The sequence below is a fragment of the Pan troglodytes genome, chromosome 4, assembly GCF_028858775.2.
Source record: "Pan troglodytes isolate AG18354 chromosome 4, NHGRI_mPanTro3-v2.0_pri, whole genome shotgun sequence".
NCBI classification, from domain to species: Eukaryota; Metazoa; Chordata; class Mammalia; order Primates; family Hominidae; genus Pan; species Pan troglodytes.
In genome coordinates this window covers 144,650,223-144,668,792 of record NC_072402.2, presented here as the reverse complement: position 1 = coordinate 144,668,792, position 18,570 = coordinate 144,650,223, and the positions used below count along the sequence as shown (strand labels likewise).

The window sequence follows — 18,570 nt, the reverse complement described above, 5'->3', positions numbered from 1 at the left end:
CATCAGTAACATTCTTTCTCAAATCTAATTGCCTTACACAATGATTTTCTGTCTTCAAAAATTAGACTCATGTGCACACAATATAAAACTATGTTATCCCTGATGACAAGGCTGAAAATGCTTTCCCCCACTGTCCTCTAAACTTTAGGAAAACAAATTGCTATTTTTATTTCCTATTGCCTCTCCAGTGGGTGCACCCTGGGCACACAGCCCTTAAAAAACATCATCAGCAGCTGCTATAGCAGCACAACTTTAGCTTCTTGTTACGAAAAGCCTCTGGGTTGCAATGGGGAGCAAGGTAGTCAATATATCGGACTTGGACAGTGCCCAAACAACTATTACAATTCAGACCATGATTTCTGGCCCAATTCTGGAAAAGTATTTGCTTTCCAAGATAAAAATCTGTTTGGCAGAAAAGAAATGTTTGTTTTAAAATAAAATCCATTTGGTTAATAATTATCCACCCAGTTTTAGGTTGCTTTCCTCATTTCTGTAAATAAAATTTCCTACATTGCCTCTCCCAGTGATTGATGAAAATTGGACTTAAATTTTGAGGAAGGAACCTGAAGAACATATCCAAGTCCTCACTACCCTGTTTGGTAATAGTTGCATCTAATGTCTTCTATTTTTCTTCCTGAATTAACTAGATAGTATAGTGTGTAGGGAGTACAAAGCAGGTATTCATCAGGAGTTACAGAGATTTAACATGGGTCATTAAAGTGCTGTATATTGGCCTAATTTGAAAAATAATTCCCCAACTATGGCTAACGTATACTAGAAGTCAGTTTGTCTATCTGTGTAAGTGAGATTTTTGCAAATCTTAAGTTAGAACATATTTGTCAAAGAGTCAACACAGTAAGTTACAAGAGGGCATCTTTGGTTAAATAACAGAAGCTGATCTAATCACTAATTTGCCATACCTTTTCAATGAAAACAAACTATTAGACTCCTCTGAGAGACCAGATCAGACATTCGTTTTCTTCTTCCCTATTATCTAGATGCCCTCTTTTCATCACAGTGTTTCTTTACCTTTAATAAATTGTTTTAAAGGTTGAGGACTACCAAGGGTGGAGGAAGGGCAGGGAAGCAAGGTTGCAAATGAATTTTACTGATAAAATCAGCCTTTTCAGGTGCTATCAACTTGAACTAAATAGAGCTCTTATACCACCTACACAGTCTTCCCGCTCCTGTGAGTATTCTTCCTTTTTTTTTCTCTTTAAATCATGGGACACAATTCTGCTTTCTCAGGAGATATATCAAATTTCAATCAAACTATATAAAACCCAGCCAAAGAAAATCTGGTACAGGTCAACCACTGTAATAATGTGGAAAGGCTAAGAATACTGCTGTTATTTAATCTTGTGATTTCTCTGAACCTTTCAAATCATTTGGAGTTTCCTTGGGTTGCATAATCTAATAATGAAAACAAAATAAGGTTGTGGGATCTACCTTTTCTTTCTTTCTCTCTCTGATCTAAAGCTTGAAAATCTCTTTTCAATCTCTTCCCTTCAATTAATGAAATAGTTTCCCACCCCACTCCCATCCTGCCTGGAGACACAATCGCCATGGTTACCTGGATACCTTTTCTCAAACAATATATGTAGTGGCAATCGGCAATTTAGACGTCTCAGCGTATTGCACTTAGGAGCAGTAATGAGACCATTATGGAACTACTTGTAGTGAAAATACTATTGATGTTACAGTCTGAGATTAAAACTTTAATTTGTATTCATTTACTCCTTTAAAGAGATAAGGATGAGGAGGCTGGTCTCTGTAGCTAAATAGCAAGTTACTGACAGGAAATGTCATCCACTTGAGACAAGGTGTTGGGGCTGCCTCTCCTTGAACACATGTCAATGAGGCCGAAAGAATAGACAGAATCACCCACCAATCCAATACAAAGTTAGCAGTAAAAGGCCAGTGTGAAGAAGGGTGTATTTTGGGAGCAAGTGTTCCTCAATAGTGAATCCATGTGAAGGATCACGGAAAGAGATACGAAGGGATATTGTCTTCATTTTATCTGAAAACAGTGCTTGTTTCAGTAAGCTGGATTTGGATCCTCTCATATAACTCCTTACAGATTTTCTCTGGGGAAAGAACACTTCTCTCTGAGCTTATGCCTTTCTGCTATTAAAAAAAAAAAATTAGTGCTTCTCTAAACCAGGGGTCTTAACATCAAGCCCATTCTAAAGAGTTGAAAGATGGTTGGCAAGTAATTTCAACTACTGATAATCAAAAGGCCCAAATGTGCCAAGATTGCAATTTAAAGAAAACACATTAAAATGGAGTCAAGATTAACCCTGTAATGTCATTTACTTTCTTACAACCTCATGGGCTGAATGGGAGAGAAAAGGGTTTCGTTACAGCAAGAATGTTGATAAATTCAATTAACTATGAGTACTGAAGCTAAAAGTACTGCTTATTACCATGGCTCAACATTATGTCCCTGATTACTTTTTGAGTATGCATTTTTCTGTGAATTAGTACAAGGCCTTTGATTAAATGAACCTGATCTCTTGGAAAGGCAAACAGGAAACACACTAAATTTCCCATTCACATTCCCAAACAATGTAATTTTGAGTGACTTAATAAAGAAATAAAACTCAGTTCAATCAGAATCTCTGGATTGCAATTTCATACCCTGTACTAAAAACATGTTGTGGATGGGTCAGAATTAGAAATTTATCAAAGTGTGAAAATACTAGATTAAAATTATGGATTTGGGCCGGGCGTAGTAGCTCACGCCTGTAATCCCAGCACTTTAGGAGGCCCAGGTGGGCGGATCACGAGTTCAGGAGATCGAGACCATCCTGGCTAACACGGTGAAACCCTGTCTCTACTAAATACAAAAAAATTTAGTCGGGCGTGGTGGCGGGCACCTGTAGTCCCAGCTACTCGGGAGACTGAGGCAGTAGAATGGCGTGAACCTGGGAGGTGGAGCTTGCAGTGAGCCAAGATCATGCCACTGCATTCCAGCCTGGGTGACAGAGTGAGACTCCATCTCAAAAAAAAAAAAAACTATGGATTCACATTTATTACCTAAGAATAAAGAAATGCCATGATTTAGAATTTCACATAGGAGAACATAGAAATATTCATAAATTTAAAGTTTGTAACATATATCATACTAATACTTGTAATCTAAAGGACAAAGAAGATGGGAGAAACAGGAGTTCTCATGCATTATTGGTGGGAATGGAGTTAGTCCATTCTTTCTAGTGTATAACTTGATAATATGTATAAAAATGCATATTTTTCTTCCACACAGACATAGTATTTCTAAGCATTTATCCTAAAGGAGTAATTGCACAAGTGCAACTAAAAAGAGAAAGAAGAAAGACACATCACAGCATCATTTGTTATAATCTGCACAAAACTGTAGACATCTTCAACTGCTTCTGTCCTTGAACTTCACTTATTTCTGACGGTATAAGAAAAGAACATTTGTTTTGAGAAATATTTGAAAAGACATCCACCAAATTGTTAACATGGTTATTTTTGGTGGGAGGAATCTGGATGATTTTTAATTTCTTCTTTATACCTCTCTTTTTCACTAATTATATTAGTTTTACAATCAGGCAACAATTTAGCTGTTAAGGGTTAAATCATGTTCTCTCCAAAATATGTTGAAGTCCTAACTCATAGCACCTCAGAATGTCATCTTATTTGAAAAGAGTCTTTGCGCATGTAATCTGAAAAATCAAGTTAAAATGAGATCATTCTGAATTAGAGTGGGCCCTGATCCAATATAACTGTTGTACTCATAAGAGAGACACTCAGGAAGAAGATGGCCATGCAACTGGGGAGGCAGAGACCGGAGTGAGGCATCTACAAGCCAAAGAATGCCAAGATTGGCAGCAAACACCAAAAGCTGGAAGAAGCAATAAAAGGTTCTCCTCTACAGGTTTCAGAGGGTGGTTGCCCCTGCCAACACCTCGATTTCAGACTTCTAGTCCCCAGAACTGTGAAAGAATAAATGCCTGTCATTTAAGACACCTAGTTTGTGACTTTGTTATGGCAGCCCTAAGAAACCAACACAAAAGCTATTTTAATTTGGGGAGGAAATTTCATTTACTATACAGATGCAATAAAAAGTCTCTTCATTCTGCTATGCCACACATGGACTAGCAAACTCCTCTATTAACTGTTCTGCATCCAATATAGTAATCTGAAATTGAATTAACTGCTCATAGAAAAAGGAAGTGGAAAGATTCTATCAGGTGGGCACAAAAGTAATTGCACCAACCTAATGTTTTTTAGTTTTTCTACAGATGACATAAATGCTGACGTGGTTCTGAACACATCCCTAGGCAACAGAAGCATCATTTTTCAAGGGCCCCAAAGACTGCTCCTTCTCTGAACCATCACAAATATTATGAATTATCCAGAGATCTGTCTTATTGATGGACTACTTTAAAGAATTTCAGGCCAGTTTGTCATAATTTTCATGTTTTCCCTCAACCATATTAAATGTGACTATAACAATGAGCTGAAAGGAAAATTAGGTCCCAAGTGTTTTGGCATTTTTTCAGTATCGAAGGTCAACCACATAGCAGTTAGCCAGAATGCATTGTGAACAGACATATGGCATTTGTTGGGGAGAAGAAAGGGTGGGAGGAGGAGTGTCCTGTTTTCCAGCTGCCTTCTAAAGTCAGGCTTGATTGCTATAAAATCTTGTTGCATTTCATGTAGGCTTATAATCATTTTCTTTCTAAAATGGCCTTTGGTAATCTTGAGAACAAAGAAGACAAGTCTCCAGGAAACTCATTCCTTCTGATTGTGCTAGGTCTTCAGCAATGTAAAATTGAGGCTCTAAATGCACCAGCGGTGGACAAATGTCCTAGTCCAGTACTAAAGTCTGAACACTAGGGCAAAGAACTATTCAACAAGGAATACTTCTAGGAGAAGGCTACAGCTTATGGAAAGTATACTAGGCTGAAGTCACTCATATTCTCTTTAGAGTAACTACACTGATACTAATTTAATAAAATCATACCTGTTTGGATGCTCATATGATAGAGAATTCAGTGGAACACAGACAACTGTGGATGCATGGGGAGGATATGTATGCACCTAGTGTGATTTGGAAGATAACTAAGGGGCCAAGGATTAGTCAAGCACTTGGGCAGTTTCAAATGACGGAAACCCAATTCTATCAAGTTTATACGAAGAAAAGGAAAAGGGATTTTGTTGGGAAATCAAAGGGCAGAGGTGGCATCCAGTCTTTAAGGACTCATTAAATATGTGTCACTGTGCTCCCTTTTTAGATATGTTCTCCTTGGGCAGTAGCCTTATGTTTTGTTTTTTTTTTTCCTAGCAAATGTTCTTCCATCTGGACTTCTTCCATCTGGCCAGAACAAGTAGGTATAACTCCTGACTGGCATTCTTATGGCTCACAATCCAAAATGAAAGCAAAAAAGAGGAGAAAAATTCTCCTTCTCTGTGTCCATATATAAATATTTCAGAGAAGTTCTCTGTTGGATTTGGAATAGATGTTCACACTTGAGTCAACTATCCTGGCCAAGTAGATGTGGCGCTTCAATCATCCAGGCCTGAATCTGCAGCCAGGAGGGCAGGGCTCTGAGTCTTGTAGCTCTATTAAGACAAAGTGGAGTGGAAAGATCAACATGGAGTTCTGCTATCCAGAGAAAGAAGAAAATGATGCAAGAAAGACAGACAGTAGATGCCCACTAGAATACTTTTGTTCACCAAATGCTAACTCATCTCTTCTTGACCTAGACTTCCATGGCACTTGAAATCTTTGTTTTACTCTTTTAGGTTACAACTGCCATACATTATATAAAAAATAGATGTAGGTAGATAGATACTATGTAAATATTCAAAGATTACAAATGGCTCAAACCTTGCAGAGCTGACAAAAAGCAATGACAAGCCAAACTCTATAAACAAGTAAATAAAACTTGATTGCAAAATAAAACTTGTACATGAGCTGAGCTTTAAATTAAGGAACAGTTAGGTATATAATGTTGGGAAGTATAAGAACAGCTTATTTTTTAAAAGCAAGCTATACATAAATATAAAGCTACCTTGAAAAAAATGTCAAAAAGGCAACTCACTAATTTGGGGATAAAATACAAATACCAAATGGATAGTTACAATTTTTCCTATTCAAGCAGGAATACTATGTTTGACCATTCAAAAATGTTTCCTCTATGAAGCTGGAGGTCCAGTTCACCTCATAAATAGATATAGTCAGTGTTGCATTTTCCCCTTAAAGTGGAGTCTAGGCCACCAAAAAGTTTGTCTTTTAGAAAAAACATTTATGAAGAATTATGAATGACTTACAAAACAAAAGTTGTGAATTTGTAGCAGTGTGACTCTTAGAGATGGAGGATTTACCATTTAAGCAACGGCAAAAGTTAAAGCCTAAGCTTGACTTCTGCTCATCACCCTCTTTCCCACTCGCAGGACCTTGAACGTGACTTGCATGTGCTCAGGGTCTCACAGTTTGCCTCAGACTAAGATTACATCCTAAAGATCTCATTCCCCAGACCCTCTGGTACCCTGAGGTAGAAGTATTTATTTTTATTTTCTCCTTCTAGGTATCAACTTTTAAGGGAAAATTCCAGGTGATAAAGCTGTATTTCCAATTGGGAATCAAATAATCTTCACACCCTTTTAACCAGGGCCTCAGTTGGAACCACCTGGAGCCTGGACAGACTCATTGATGAGACAGGAAAGATTCGGGAGCCTACTTCATAAAAAATAAAGTTTCTAAGACAAGGGAGTTAATTTTCCAATATTCACATGTGTATTGTCTACTTAAAGGCCCATATCTGATTGCCTGAGCTCAGGAGTTCGAGACCAGCCTGGGCAACATGGTGAAACCCTGTCTCTACTAAAATACAAAAAATTACCCAGGCGTGGCAGCATGCGCCTGTAGTCCCAGCTACTCAGGAGGCTGAGGCAGGAGAATCGCTTGAACCCAGGAGGCGGAGGTTGCAGTGAGCTGAGATCACACCACTGCACTCCATGCACTCCATCACTCCATCCTGGACAACAGAGGGAGACTCCGTCTCCAAAAAAAAAAAAAAAAAAAAAAAAAAGGCTATTATCTAACCAGTAGTTTTCCAATTTTTGAAAAATTAGAACATAAAATGATCAATCAAAATTGCTTCATCCAGACAATCTCTGTCAACATTTTGATATGTCATTCAAGATTTTAATTCCTATGTAAACATGAAATGTAAATATATTTTTTCACAGGAGTAATCTTATAACAAATACTTTATTACCTGATTTTTAAAATGCAATGTAACTTTTTAAATTTAAATTAATATTTCTTTAACTTTAATTATTTTTTACATAGAAAAACCGAACCCACAGACTTAGAGATATAATTGCTAGGTCAAAGAGTTTGCAGAATCTTTTGGGCTTAGGTTGTTGGGCAAATTGCCATCCAGAAATGTGTAAGACTTCTCATTTTCTCTCATGTCAACTAGGGAATCAGTACATTTTAGAATTTCTGACTATTTGGGGTGGCAGTTAATATCACCATGCATTTTCTCTTTAAAGACACATTTTTTTCCACATTTAATATATCTGAAATCAGAGTACATCTTGCAATAAATAGTGAGTTTATATTGTGCTATAATTTAATGAACAGGATTTTTTCTTTTTTGATAGCACTTCAAGTTTAATAACAGCATACCCTATAATCAATAGTGTGTTGGAATCCATGAAATACGGTACCTCAATCTAAGCAATTTTACGTTTTGGCCCAGTAAAATTTTCCCTTTCCACCCACAAGCTTCTGGGACCAGTTGCCCTTGCTAACTGCTTACAGAGTGCTCAAAGTATGTAAATCCAATTCAACTTTTGTTCAAGTCTCTCTGCATATGGCTCAGGGAATACAAAGACGAACATGACAGTGCTGAGAAAAACTTAATTAGGAAGGTCACTGCATAAAAACCATGTAATGAATTTTCTTTCAAAACCTTTGTGGAACAAGGCAGAATATAAATAAATAAAAACATTGTACATACAGAAGCCAAACAGACATAAATTTCAGATCATCTGTCCCACACATTCCCTCTATTGTTTCAGATAACCAAGAGCTGTACTGAGCGACCTGCAGCTCCTTGAAGACATCCTGTTCTCTAAGCCTCCATGAAGGTGTAACTGCGGCTCACTCTAGCTCAAAGGATGTCTCCTTTCCTCACGCTTTTACATGGCCAACCCCTGCTCAGCCTTCAAATCTCAGAGCAGAGGCCACCTCCCTTGGCAAGTTGTTCTGACTCCATCTTTCTCTTTCTCTGCCTTCTGTCAAAAGCCCCTCCTCTCTGTGGACCCACAGTTCTTCCACAGTACTTAGTATTTAAGTAACCCCTTAATAACACATATCAAAGTAACCCACTGACAGACTGTGAGGAGTGTGGAGGTAGCGTGACATAAAGTGCAAAAGCAAGACTGCCCTGGCCCCATCCCAGCTCTGCCACTTACTACCTTACTACCTATCTATCTGTGGGGAAGTTACTAGTAACCCCCTTTTTTTTTTTTTTTTGAGACGGAGTCTCACTCTGTCACCCAGGCTGGAGTGCAATGGTGTGATCTCGGCTCACTGCAAGTTCTGCCTCCCTGGTTCAATCGATTCTCCTGCCTCAGCCTCCCAAATAGTTAGGATTACAGGCAGGCGCCACCACGCCCAGCTAATTTTGTATTTTTAGTAGAGACGGGGTTTCACCATGTTAGCCAGGCTGATTTCGAACTGCCGACCTCAGGTCATCCGCCCACCTTGGCTTCCCAAAGTGCTGGGATTACAGACGTGAGCCACCACACCTAGCCTAGTAACCACTTTTAAATCTCAATTGTTTTATCCACAAATGGAATTTTATACTGTCTAGTTCGAAGAATGATTTGGAGGACTTTAATAAAGCATATGAAGCATTTAGTACAGGGACTGTCCATTAGACAGCATTGAAGAAAAAAAAAAAAAAAAAAAAACCCTGGCTCACTGGTTTGTCTCCCACAACAGAACAAGGACCTCTGGAGGGCTTAGAGTATGTCTTTTATTTCTATGATCCCCAGTTACCTGGCAAGGAGTAAATTCTCAGTACAGGTGTGTTAGAGTATTAACATAGAAAAACCAAGCCCACAGCCGTAGGGGCTAAACGAAATGAGATGACAGGCTTCTTTTTTTGGCTCAGAGAGAGCTTTAGTGCTTTGGGCATGTCCTCTTACTCTCTCTCTGTACAGAGAGATTCTGTTTGTTTGAGCCTAGTGATGTGAAAAGCAATCAAAAGGACTGTAAAAATCTCAATAGACATGTCTTTTTTTTTTCTTTTTTTTTTGAGAAACCATCCTTCATAACTGTCTAGGGTTTTTTTTTTTCTTTTCCTGCTTACAGGGAGTCTTAATGCTGATAACAAAAAGAAGGTAACATAGGTATTAGCAACCACTGCATTAATTTATTTCATTTACTTCTTATGCCCACTCAGAGGGGGAGTGGGATGATCATTTAGGCATCTTCTTAGGCAGCATGAATGACCAGGACAAAGTGTAATAATGCATCGGTACAATGATTGTATCAAATGACTCCACTGCTTACAGCAGGAAATCTTTGCTTTCTTGAAACAAAGGATAGGGCTAAACTCTCAAAAGAATAAGATACTGAGACACATCAGGAAGTTACCCTACCCCAAAATGTCAACATATGTGGCTCTGCTGATGCCTAAACTGATGGCAGCACAGCTTACTTTCCTGATACATTATTCCTTGTTGGAATGCCATTGTATTTGACTGTAGTAACAGCAACAGCTGTAGCTCCCATGTGCTGAATACCTCCAATCTGCCAGGTACAAATATGCTCCATCATTTAATTTTCCAAGCAATCCTAGGAAGTAGGTATATTCCCCATTATATAGATAAGGAAAATGAGACTTAGAAGTGGCATAACTTGCCTAAGTTGCTGGGAAAGATGAGAACTGGGAATCAAACCCAGCTCTATCTGAGTCTAAGCATATGCAGACCTCAGAAGTTAGGTCTCAGATTGGCACAGCTTTAAGACATGCTACCTCCTCTAGCCATGTTTTCTACTACCCTTTTCCAAACTTTACACTGAAGACATATCAAACTTCTTTTAATTTCTCCAACATACTATGAGAACTTCTTTTTTTCTCTTTTCTCGCCCTCTTTACTTTCAATCCTCCTTTACCTGGCTCACACTTTCAGGCCTCAGATAAAATGCCACTTCAGGGAATATATTTCCTGACAGCCTACCACCATCCCCACATATTGCTGGGTGGCCTTGCTAAGTGCTCCCAGAGCTACTTGGCATTCCCCCACATTGGCATGGATTACATGGCATAATTACTCTTAGATCATTGTCTGTGTCCTTCATTAGACAGTGTCATAGTCCATTCAGGCAGCTATAATAAAATATCATAAGCTGAGTAGCTTATAAACAACATAAATTTATTTCCCCTAGTTCTGGAAGCTGGAAAGTCCAAGGTTAAGGTGCTGGTAAACTTGGAGTCTGGTGAGGGCCTGTGTTCTGGCTCATAGCCAGTGCCTTCTAGCTGTACCTCACATGATGGAAGGAATGAGGATCTATCTGGAGCCTATTACATAATGGCACTAATTCCATTTGTGAGGGCTCTGCCCTCATGATCTAGTCACCTCTCAAAGGCCCCAGCTCCTAATACCATCACCTTGCAGGTTAGGATTTCAACATATGAATTTTGAGAGGCACAGATAGATTTTAAGTACTTTGAGGACTGGATCTAAGTCTGTCTGATTTACTGTTGAATCTTCAATGCCTAGAAACTAATTTAAGTTCAATACATAATCGTAGGGAGAATAAATAAATACATAAATTAATCAATGGTAACTGATGGAGTATGAATGCTTTGCAGTAGAAGAGTGATAATTTCCCATCTTTTTTTCCATACCAAAGGTAAATTCTGTCTTCTCCATCATTCTACATTCAGATTACCCCTACCTATTTACAGACATTATCAGCTGGTGATCTGGAAGAACGTGCTCTATGTTGTTAGAATAATAGTCCTTGTTCGCCTCAGCAACACCTTTCAATCAAAAAAAAAAAAAAAAGTTTGGTCTCCGATTTCTCTTTCAGCTTTGAGGAAATTGGATACAACTTTCAAATATTTAGTTTTAAATTTTAGGCTACAGCTAAACCTAGAAAAGCTACAGGTATATTTGTTGAGGCCAAAGTCTCCCCAGGCACCCAACAGATTCTTTTTTTTTTTTTTTTCTTATGAAAAACTACCTCTTCTAACTCCAGGACACCTCAGAACTTCCGTTTGTCATAATAGGTCACATGTTCTTAGATGGGTCTCATTTTGCTTCTCTCTGGAAGCTTGGTAATCTCCCTGAAGTAGAAATTTCAGAATAAAGTGAGGTGGCCCTTAATGTTATCCCAAGTGTGGTTGATAATAGGTTTTATTTTTTTCTCTTGTTTTTTTCTCAAGAATCAGGTGCCATAGCCAAAATACTTATCTGAGAGAGAATGGGAATAAAAACTCCCTAATAATCATTTTAAAAATCTTTTGATTTTTTAAAGAAATAATTAAGGTGCAGCTTTGACCTGCTCTGTAATCAGAGGATTGGGTTCCCTGGATACAGACTTTGTGCTATTCTACTTAACCAAAGAGCAACTTGGGCATTTATCCAGGATACTCCTCAAGGATCTAATATGTTAATTGAAAAAAAAATCTTAGGAAATAACTTTACAACCAAAAAATTCATCCAGTTGGAAACACATGGGATTATTTTCCAATCCCTGTTACTTGAAATCTCAGCTGCTGAAGCAAAGGATATTAAATATATATATAAGAATTTCTCAAAGAGCAAACAGAATTAGTTACAATTCCAAGGTAAAATACAACCAGCTTTAATTAAAACAGCATACGATATAATTCCCACGTGAATATTTTAGCATGCTTAGTGCTGGTACAGGTAAAGAAACAGTTTCCTAGGCTGTCCTTCCATATTCTTAAAGCTTCTTTGATACCTCCACAGCTGTAATATCTCTGCTAGATATAGCTTTCTCCTCCTGCCGCCTTGCTCAAGGAAGTCTTCTTGATCTACTTCAGCATTTGATATCTCTCTGCATATACTAGGTGGTTAGTTTTCCTTTTCTCACTGCTCTTTGACCTTGTTTATCATGATCACAAATGGGATGTATATAAAGAAGAGGAAAGCTAGGAGAAGATCCAGCCACCTGGGCCACTAGAGTCTTCAGTCTCTTCATGGAATCTATTGTCCAAAGATCTGTTTGTTAGTCTGTTCTCATGCTGCTAATAAAGACATACCCAACACTTTGTAAAGGAAATATAATTTATAAAGGAAAGAAGTTTGGTGGACTCACAGTTCCACATGGCTGGGGAGGCCTCACAGTCATGGCAGAAGGCAAAGGAGAAGCAAAGGCCTGTCTTACGGGGCAGCAGACAAGAAAAAGTGCCAAGCAAAAGGGGGAAAAGCTCCTTTTAAAACCATGAGACCTCCTGAGAACTCACTATCACAAGAACAGCAGTATAGGGGTAACCACACTCATGATTTAATTACCTCCCACTGGGACCCTCCCACAACATGTGGGGATTATGGGAACTACCATTCAAGATGAGATTTGGGTGGGGACACAGCCAAACCATATCAATTTAATATCTTTGGTAATTCAAATTATCCTTTCAAACCAGGATAGAAAGCTGAGGAACAGGCTGATAACTTGATAAACCTTAGAATACAATAGGCCTTGAATTCAAGAATCCCAGTTCCCTGGAGATGACTTTGACCTAATTTAAGGAAAACAAACAAATAAAAGGGAGTGATGTTTGTAAATAGTTACTGAATGAATGGGTGGGCCAATCTAAACGATTCAGTTCAAACATAGTAAGGAAGGTTCAAAGAGTTTGAAATTCTCCTGGTGTTTCAGGAAGAATGACAGGAAATATTTCAGATTATTACTGATGACCAGACATGGATATGCTGCTGGAGGTTGGGGGAATCCATTCACTCACACATGTGCATGCATCTACACATATGCCATGTGTGCACTCACACACAATTCTCTTCTAAATTAGTCTTCTACATTATATAGGAAAGTAACTTCTTTATTAATTGTTAAGAGAATTAAGAGGTGTTTTCCATTTATAGTCAACTCACTGTAAACTATGTTATGGAAAGAAAAAGTTAAGGTGGGGCTAATTAGAACACATAGATATTTCTCAAACCTCACTTTGGACAATTTCAGTCCTTTCTACCACCCACCCAAGTTACCCCCAGGTTTTTCCCATACCTGCTAATAAGAAGCTAAAAGTGGCTTCAATTTTATTCCCAGTGCCTCTTGTTTACCCTCGACTAGAGTTGCTAGGAATAATGAAATGCCTCAAAAGCCAAGAAAGAAGGAAGATGACATCTGAGTAAATCTCGATAAGCAAACAGTCAACCCTTGAATCTTTGAATTGGTGCTATAGGGTACCCTTGACTGGGGTTAAGTTGATCAAAACAGCACTGCCCATTTAGAAAGAAGAGATTATTGAGAGAGGGTGCTATTTCCGGACAGTTCCAAGAAGGCCTATTGTGAGCTAGCAGTCAAGAAATTTTGTCTCAAAGCTGCAGGGAGGTCAGCAATCTTCTTACCTGCATTTCCCATTGTGTAGCAGAAGAATAACAAGCAGGTTGGATCTGCACTCAGAAACACTAAGATGGGAAACATCTTAAACTTAAAACATTTTCATCACATTGCCACTTGCCAATGTATTATTGCGGAAGGCTCTGGCTTGCGTTACAGAGATATCACTTTCTCCTCCTTTCAACTATAGTTGAGCATAGAAGAGCTCAACTATAGAAGTATAGAGTATAGAACTATAGAGTATAGAAGAGCACTAAAAAAAAAATTATCTTTGGCACAATAGTGAACAAAATATTCAGGCAACTAGCTGGAACACCAGTGAGAATTTACATTCACTGGACATGTGAGGGGGACTTTATTATAATATGGTGAGCAATTAAGCTTTTGCAAGTTAAAAGTAATACCATGTAGTATTTGCTAAGCATTCTCCTGGATGTTTAGCTATATCCAAGAGACTAGTCTCTGCATTCCAAAAAGAGAAAGGTGGGATGAGAATACATAAAAAAGAAATTTTAGACATAAAATTCTAATATCAACAAAGAGAAATGAGCTTAGGCTTCAACAACAATGAGAGCATCAGGGTTCAAGAGAAACCACAATGTCAATGAGTCCCAGGTACAAGCCTTTTCTTCTGCATTTTTAATTCATATTCCCTTATCCTCTGAGTTGACATTTCATGTCCACCTAACCCCACTGCCCTTTTTGTGAATGGTGGAGAGAAAAGATTACCACGTTAACCTGGGAAGCCTGTTCAAAACAGGCTAGTCAATTCTCCCTGAATTGTAGAACTGTGATCATTGCCTCCCTCTTCCCCTCCAGACCACTGGCCCATTGCCACAATCCCTCCAGGGCCTCTCTTCTTTCCCCCAAGAAAGAATTATAAATTGAAAAGTCATCCCACAAATAAAGACCCAGAGGGGTTAGTGTTATTTAGAGCTACAAAAAATGCTATTTTTCTCCAGCACTCCCCATGACCGGCCACATGGACTTTTTATCTAATCCTGAGCAAGCCAAGCTTATTCCTCCCTTGACACATCTGTCCTTGTTGTTCCTTCTGCCTGTGTTGCTGTTCCTCCAGAGAGACCCTTGCTTGACTGGATCCTCACTGACCAGCTCTCAGTATAAGCAACCTCTCCTCTGAAAATCCTTCTGGACTATTCAGTCTAAAGCGGCCCTCCATTCCACTCTTTCTATCACATAACCCTGATTTATTTTCTTCATAATAGTGCCACTATCAGAAAATGTTCATCTATTGGTTTATGCGTTTCTAGTCTGTCTTCTGCCTACAGAACATAAATTCTGTGAGACCAGGGACCAATTTCTAATCTGTATCCCCAGAATCAAGGATAATAACTGGCAGATCACAGGCATTTAGATCATTGTTTAATTTGTAAAATTGTGGGAGTTCTTACTATGTATTAGGCACTCTTTACTTATGTTATCTTAATTCTAACCCCAAACCTGTAGTATACATACTACCTTATTTTACAGATAAAAGAGCAGAGGCTTAGAGATATCAAATAACTCTTGAAAATGGCAAGCCAAGATATAAACCCTAGCAGTCTATCTCCAGAGCCCACACGCAAAACTGCTGCTGATTTTATTTATACAATATAATATAGAGATCTTTTTTTTGAAGTTTGAGCTTGTGTTGAACTCTTTTTTTAAATAATAAAATTAAGCCCATTTTTTTCCTGTACGACTTCTCATAACTTTTACTATGCTAATGTACCGCATGATTCACCAAGATAAGTATATTATATCCATCATTTCCCAATCAATTTTTTTCTTTTCTTCTTTTTGCCATGGACTCTTCTTTTTCATGGAGTCTATTGACATTTCTTTTAACTATGCTTCTCCTGACATTTCTTTGGAAAGTGTTCTCACATTCGGTGCATGTTTTCTAAAACTATATCAGAACCATAGATCCGCCACTGACTTGTTCATTCAACAAATGTTTTTTGAATGTCTATTACATGCCAGGCACATTTCTAGAAACCGTGAAATGATATGTCACTGAACAAAAGTCCCCACCCATTTTGAGTTACGTTCTAGAGAAGGAGGAAACAGATGACAAACATTAAGGATAGGAAATAAGTAAATCATATAGTAGAAAGTAATATGCTGTGAAAAGAACAGAAATGTGGGAATGAGTGAGAGGGATGTGGAAGAAGAGAGAGGTAGGGGGGCAGTGGGGACACACAGATGGGAAGGATAGGGTTTGCAATTATAAATACAGGGTGGGCGTCATTGAGAAGGTGATATCTGAGCAAAGACTTGAAGGAAGTGAGAGAATTAGTCACTTGGATATTTGAAGAAAGGATTTCAGGAAAAGAAAATAGCCAATGCAAAGGCTCCAAAAAGCCGGTATCATGTTTTCCAGAAGCATTAAGGATGCCAGCAAGGCTGGAAAGGAGTAAGAGGCAGTGTAGTGAAAGATGAGTAAATTGAAGAAGGTGGCAAGACAGACTATGAAGAGTATTGTAAGTCACTGAAAAGCCTTTGGCGTTTTCCCTAAGCAAAATGGGAAGCCACCAGAATGTTTTGAGTAGAAAACTGATATGATCAGCTTCATTTTTCAAAATGATCTTTCTGGCTACGATGTTGAGTATAGTATACCAGGGTTTAAGGATCACTCTGGGTGTCATGTTGAGTATGGAATATGAGAGATCAAAGTTAGAAGTAGTAAAACCAGTTGCAATAGTCCTGTGAAAGATGGTATTTCTCAGACTAGGATGGTAGCATGACAGTGGTAAGAAGGCACAGGGTTCTGATTTATTTTTAAAGTAAAACCAGCAGAATTTCCTGATGGTATGAGAGAGAATGAAGAGAATTAAGAATAACTCGATTTTTTTTTTGGTCTGAGCATCTGAGCAGATAAATTAATATCAATCAAGATGGAAAAAGCCTATATGTGGAAGAGGCCCCAGGTGGGAACAGTTCAGTTTTGGGTATGGTGACTTAGAGGTGTCCTTTAGATTTCCAAGTGGAGATGGCATGTAGAGAGTTGGAGTTTGGGGGAGAGGTCTGATCTAAAACTATATATATATAAACCTAAAAAGGGCCAATAAATGGATGGGATTTAAAATCATGAAGATCGATGAAATCACCAAAGGAATAAGTGCAAAGGTTCAGAAGAAAAACTGTCACAGGAGCTGAGCTTGAGGCACAAGTAAAAAAAGACATGTTCCTCAGGAAACCAACCCCAAGCCTTGACTGATATGTGGAAGCACAGCAGATAGTGCGATGAATTATACATTTCAGCTTTGGGGACTTGAAGGTGGTCAGGTGTGGTGGCTCACGCCTGTAATCCCAGCACTTTGGGAGGCCAAGGCGGGTGGATCACAAGGTCAGGAGTTGGAGACCAGCCTGGCCAACATGGTGAAACCCCGTCTCTACTAAAAATACAAAAATTGGCCAGGCATGGTGGCAGGTGCCTGTAATCCCGGCTACTCAGGGAGTAGGAGAGAGTAGGCAGGAGAATCACTTGAACACAGGAGGCAGAGGTTGCAGTCAGCCGAGATCACACCACTGCACTCCAGCCTGGGTGACAGAGTGAGACTCCATCTAAAAAAAAAAGAAGAAAGTATGGCTACAAGGTCTCATCTTCTGAACCACATAATGGCTGCCTGGAGTTCTGTCTGAGGAAGATTCTGAGACCATGTCTAGGGTTAGTGGGGAAGAAAGTTGCAGTCATTTAGTGATGTGTGCTAGAGTTGTGACAGGTGTAACAGCATGCAGGCAGCATCAGATATCCACCACTCCTTGCCTGCAGGAAAGGCTACAAGCCTAAGGATAGATGGCAAGCAGTGTTTAGAGAGTTCACTGAATGCTTTTACTTGCCGCAAGTTAATCTGTGTGGTTTATATCAATAGTACTATATAATCTGTTGCTGAAGTTATCTTATATGTGCAAGAAAGATTTTATTGCTCTAGAGCCACTAGCATGTGTTGAACTTAAGTGTGTGAAAGGGGAAAATGAAGGAAGAAGAGAGAGACGAGTCAAAACCCAAGGCAAAGAGTGGACCTTTAGCTATGACTCTAGGAGGAGGTTGGGTAAATCCTCTTCCCAAAATGCAATGATAGAGCTGTGCAAAGTTGGGAACTTCAACTATTTGTGCTCTGGAAATCAGCCAAAGGCCTATGACAACCTGAGAAGTGTTTATTTTTTAAAAATCATGGGGCATCACTCAGGAACACTGGGAATCTGAGATGTTCTGACCTAGGGCTCCTCTCATCCACCTCAACCCAGCCTATAGGTTCTGCCAAGGTACAGCAAGCCATGATGACCAGTAGCTTCTCTGTAGATGTTGAAGGAGACTCAACCAGTTTGAAGAGCTGGGCAGTGCAGACACCAAGCAAAGCTGTCAATAGAAATGATCATCTTGGATGGGAGTGAGTTGGGAGGGCCATCAGCTCCATCAGCCTGAAGTTGCAGTTGTGATCAGAGACAGCATATTGCTGGCTGAGGCTGTGCATATGGGCAGTGGAGATTGAAGAGACAGAAGCCCTTTATATGCTTCTGGTTTACCCAAAGTCTCAATGCATGTGCATAGGAGACTCAAAAAGGTCCAGCAGATATCAGACTCAGGGGAGCTTGAAAAGAGCCTGAACTTTGTATATGCTCCTCTACCTGAAAATAGGTGAAAAAGGGCAAAGGATGGAAATCTTAGTGGTTTAAGGTGTTTGAACATAAATGATGTTCAATCATGAGCTGACCACTAAGGCTGTACAGACACAGGAGCAACCTCTAGCAAGCCAAGTTTAAAAATAAAATCAGAGCCTGTGGTCCCAGCTACTCAGGAGGCTGAGGCAGGAGAATGGCATAAACCCGAGAGGCGGAGCTTGCAGTGAACTGACATCGCACCACTGCACTGCCTGGGTAACACAGCAAGACTCCGTCTCGGAAAAAAAAAAAAAAAAAAAAGTAAATAAATAAATAAATAATAAAATCAGGAA

The 18,570-nt window shown here is 39.1% G+C and overlaps 1 protein-coding gene across 17 annotated transcripts in view; it reads left to right on the top strand.

Moving 5' to 3' along the window:
• The window catches only part of PPP2R2B (protein phosphatase 2 regulatory subunit Bbeta), a 495,140-nt gene that overhangs the window by 139,024 nt on the left and 337,546 nt on the right, over positions 1–18,570 (top strand). For 4 of the 17 annotated variants that reach the window (XM_063811558.1, XM_054684655.2, XM_054684653.2 and 1 more), the window contains one exon: positions 5,318–5,360. The exons of the other annotated variants lie outside the window; for them this stretch is intronic. In XM_063811558.1, the coding sequence (XP_063667628.1) occupies positions 5,321–5,360 (40 nt within the window). In that variant the 5' untranslated portion in view covers positions 5,318–5,320. The remainder of the gene's footprint in view (positions 1–5,317; positions 5,361–18,570) is intronic. 17 annotated transcript variants of the gene reach the window in all.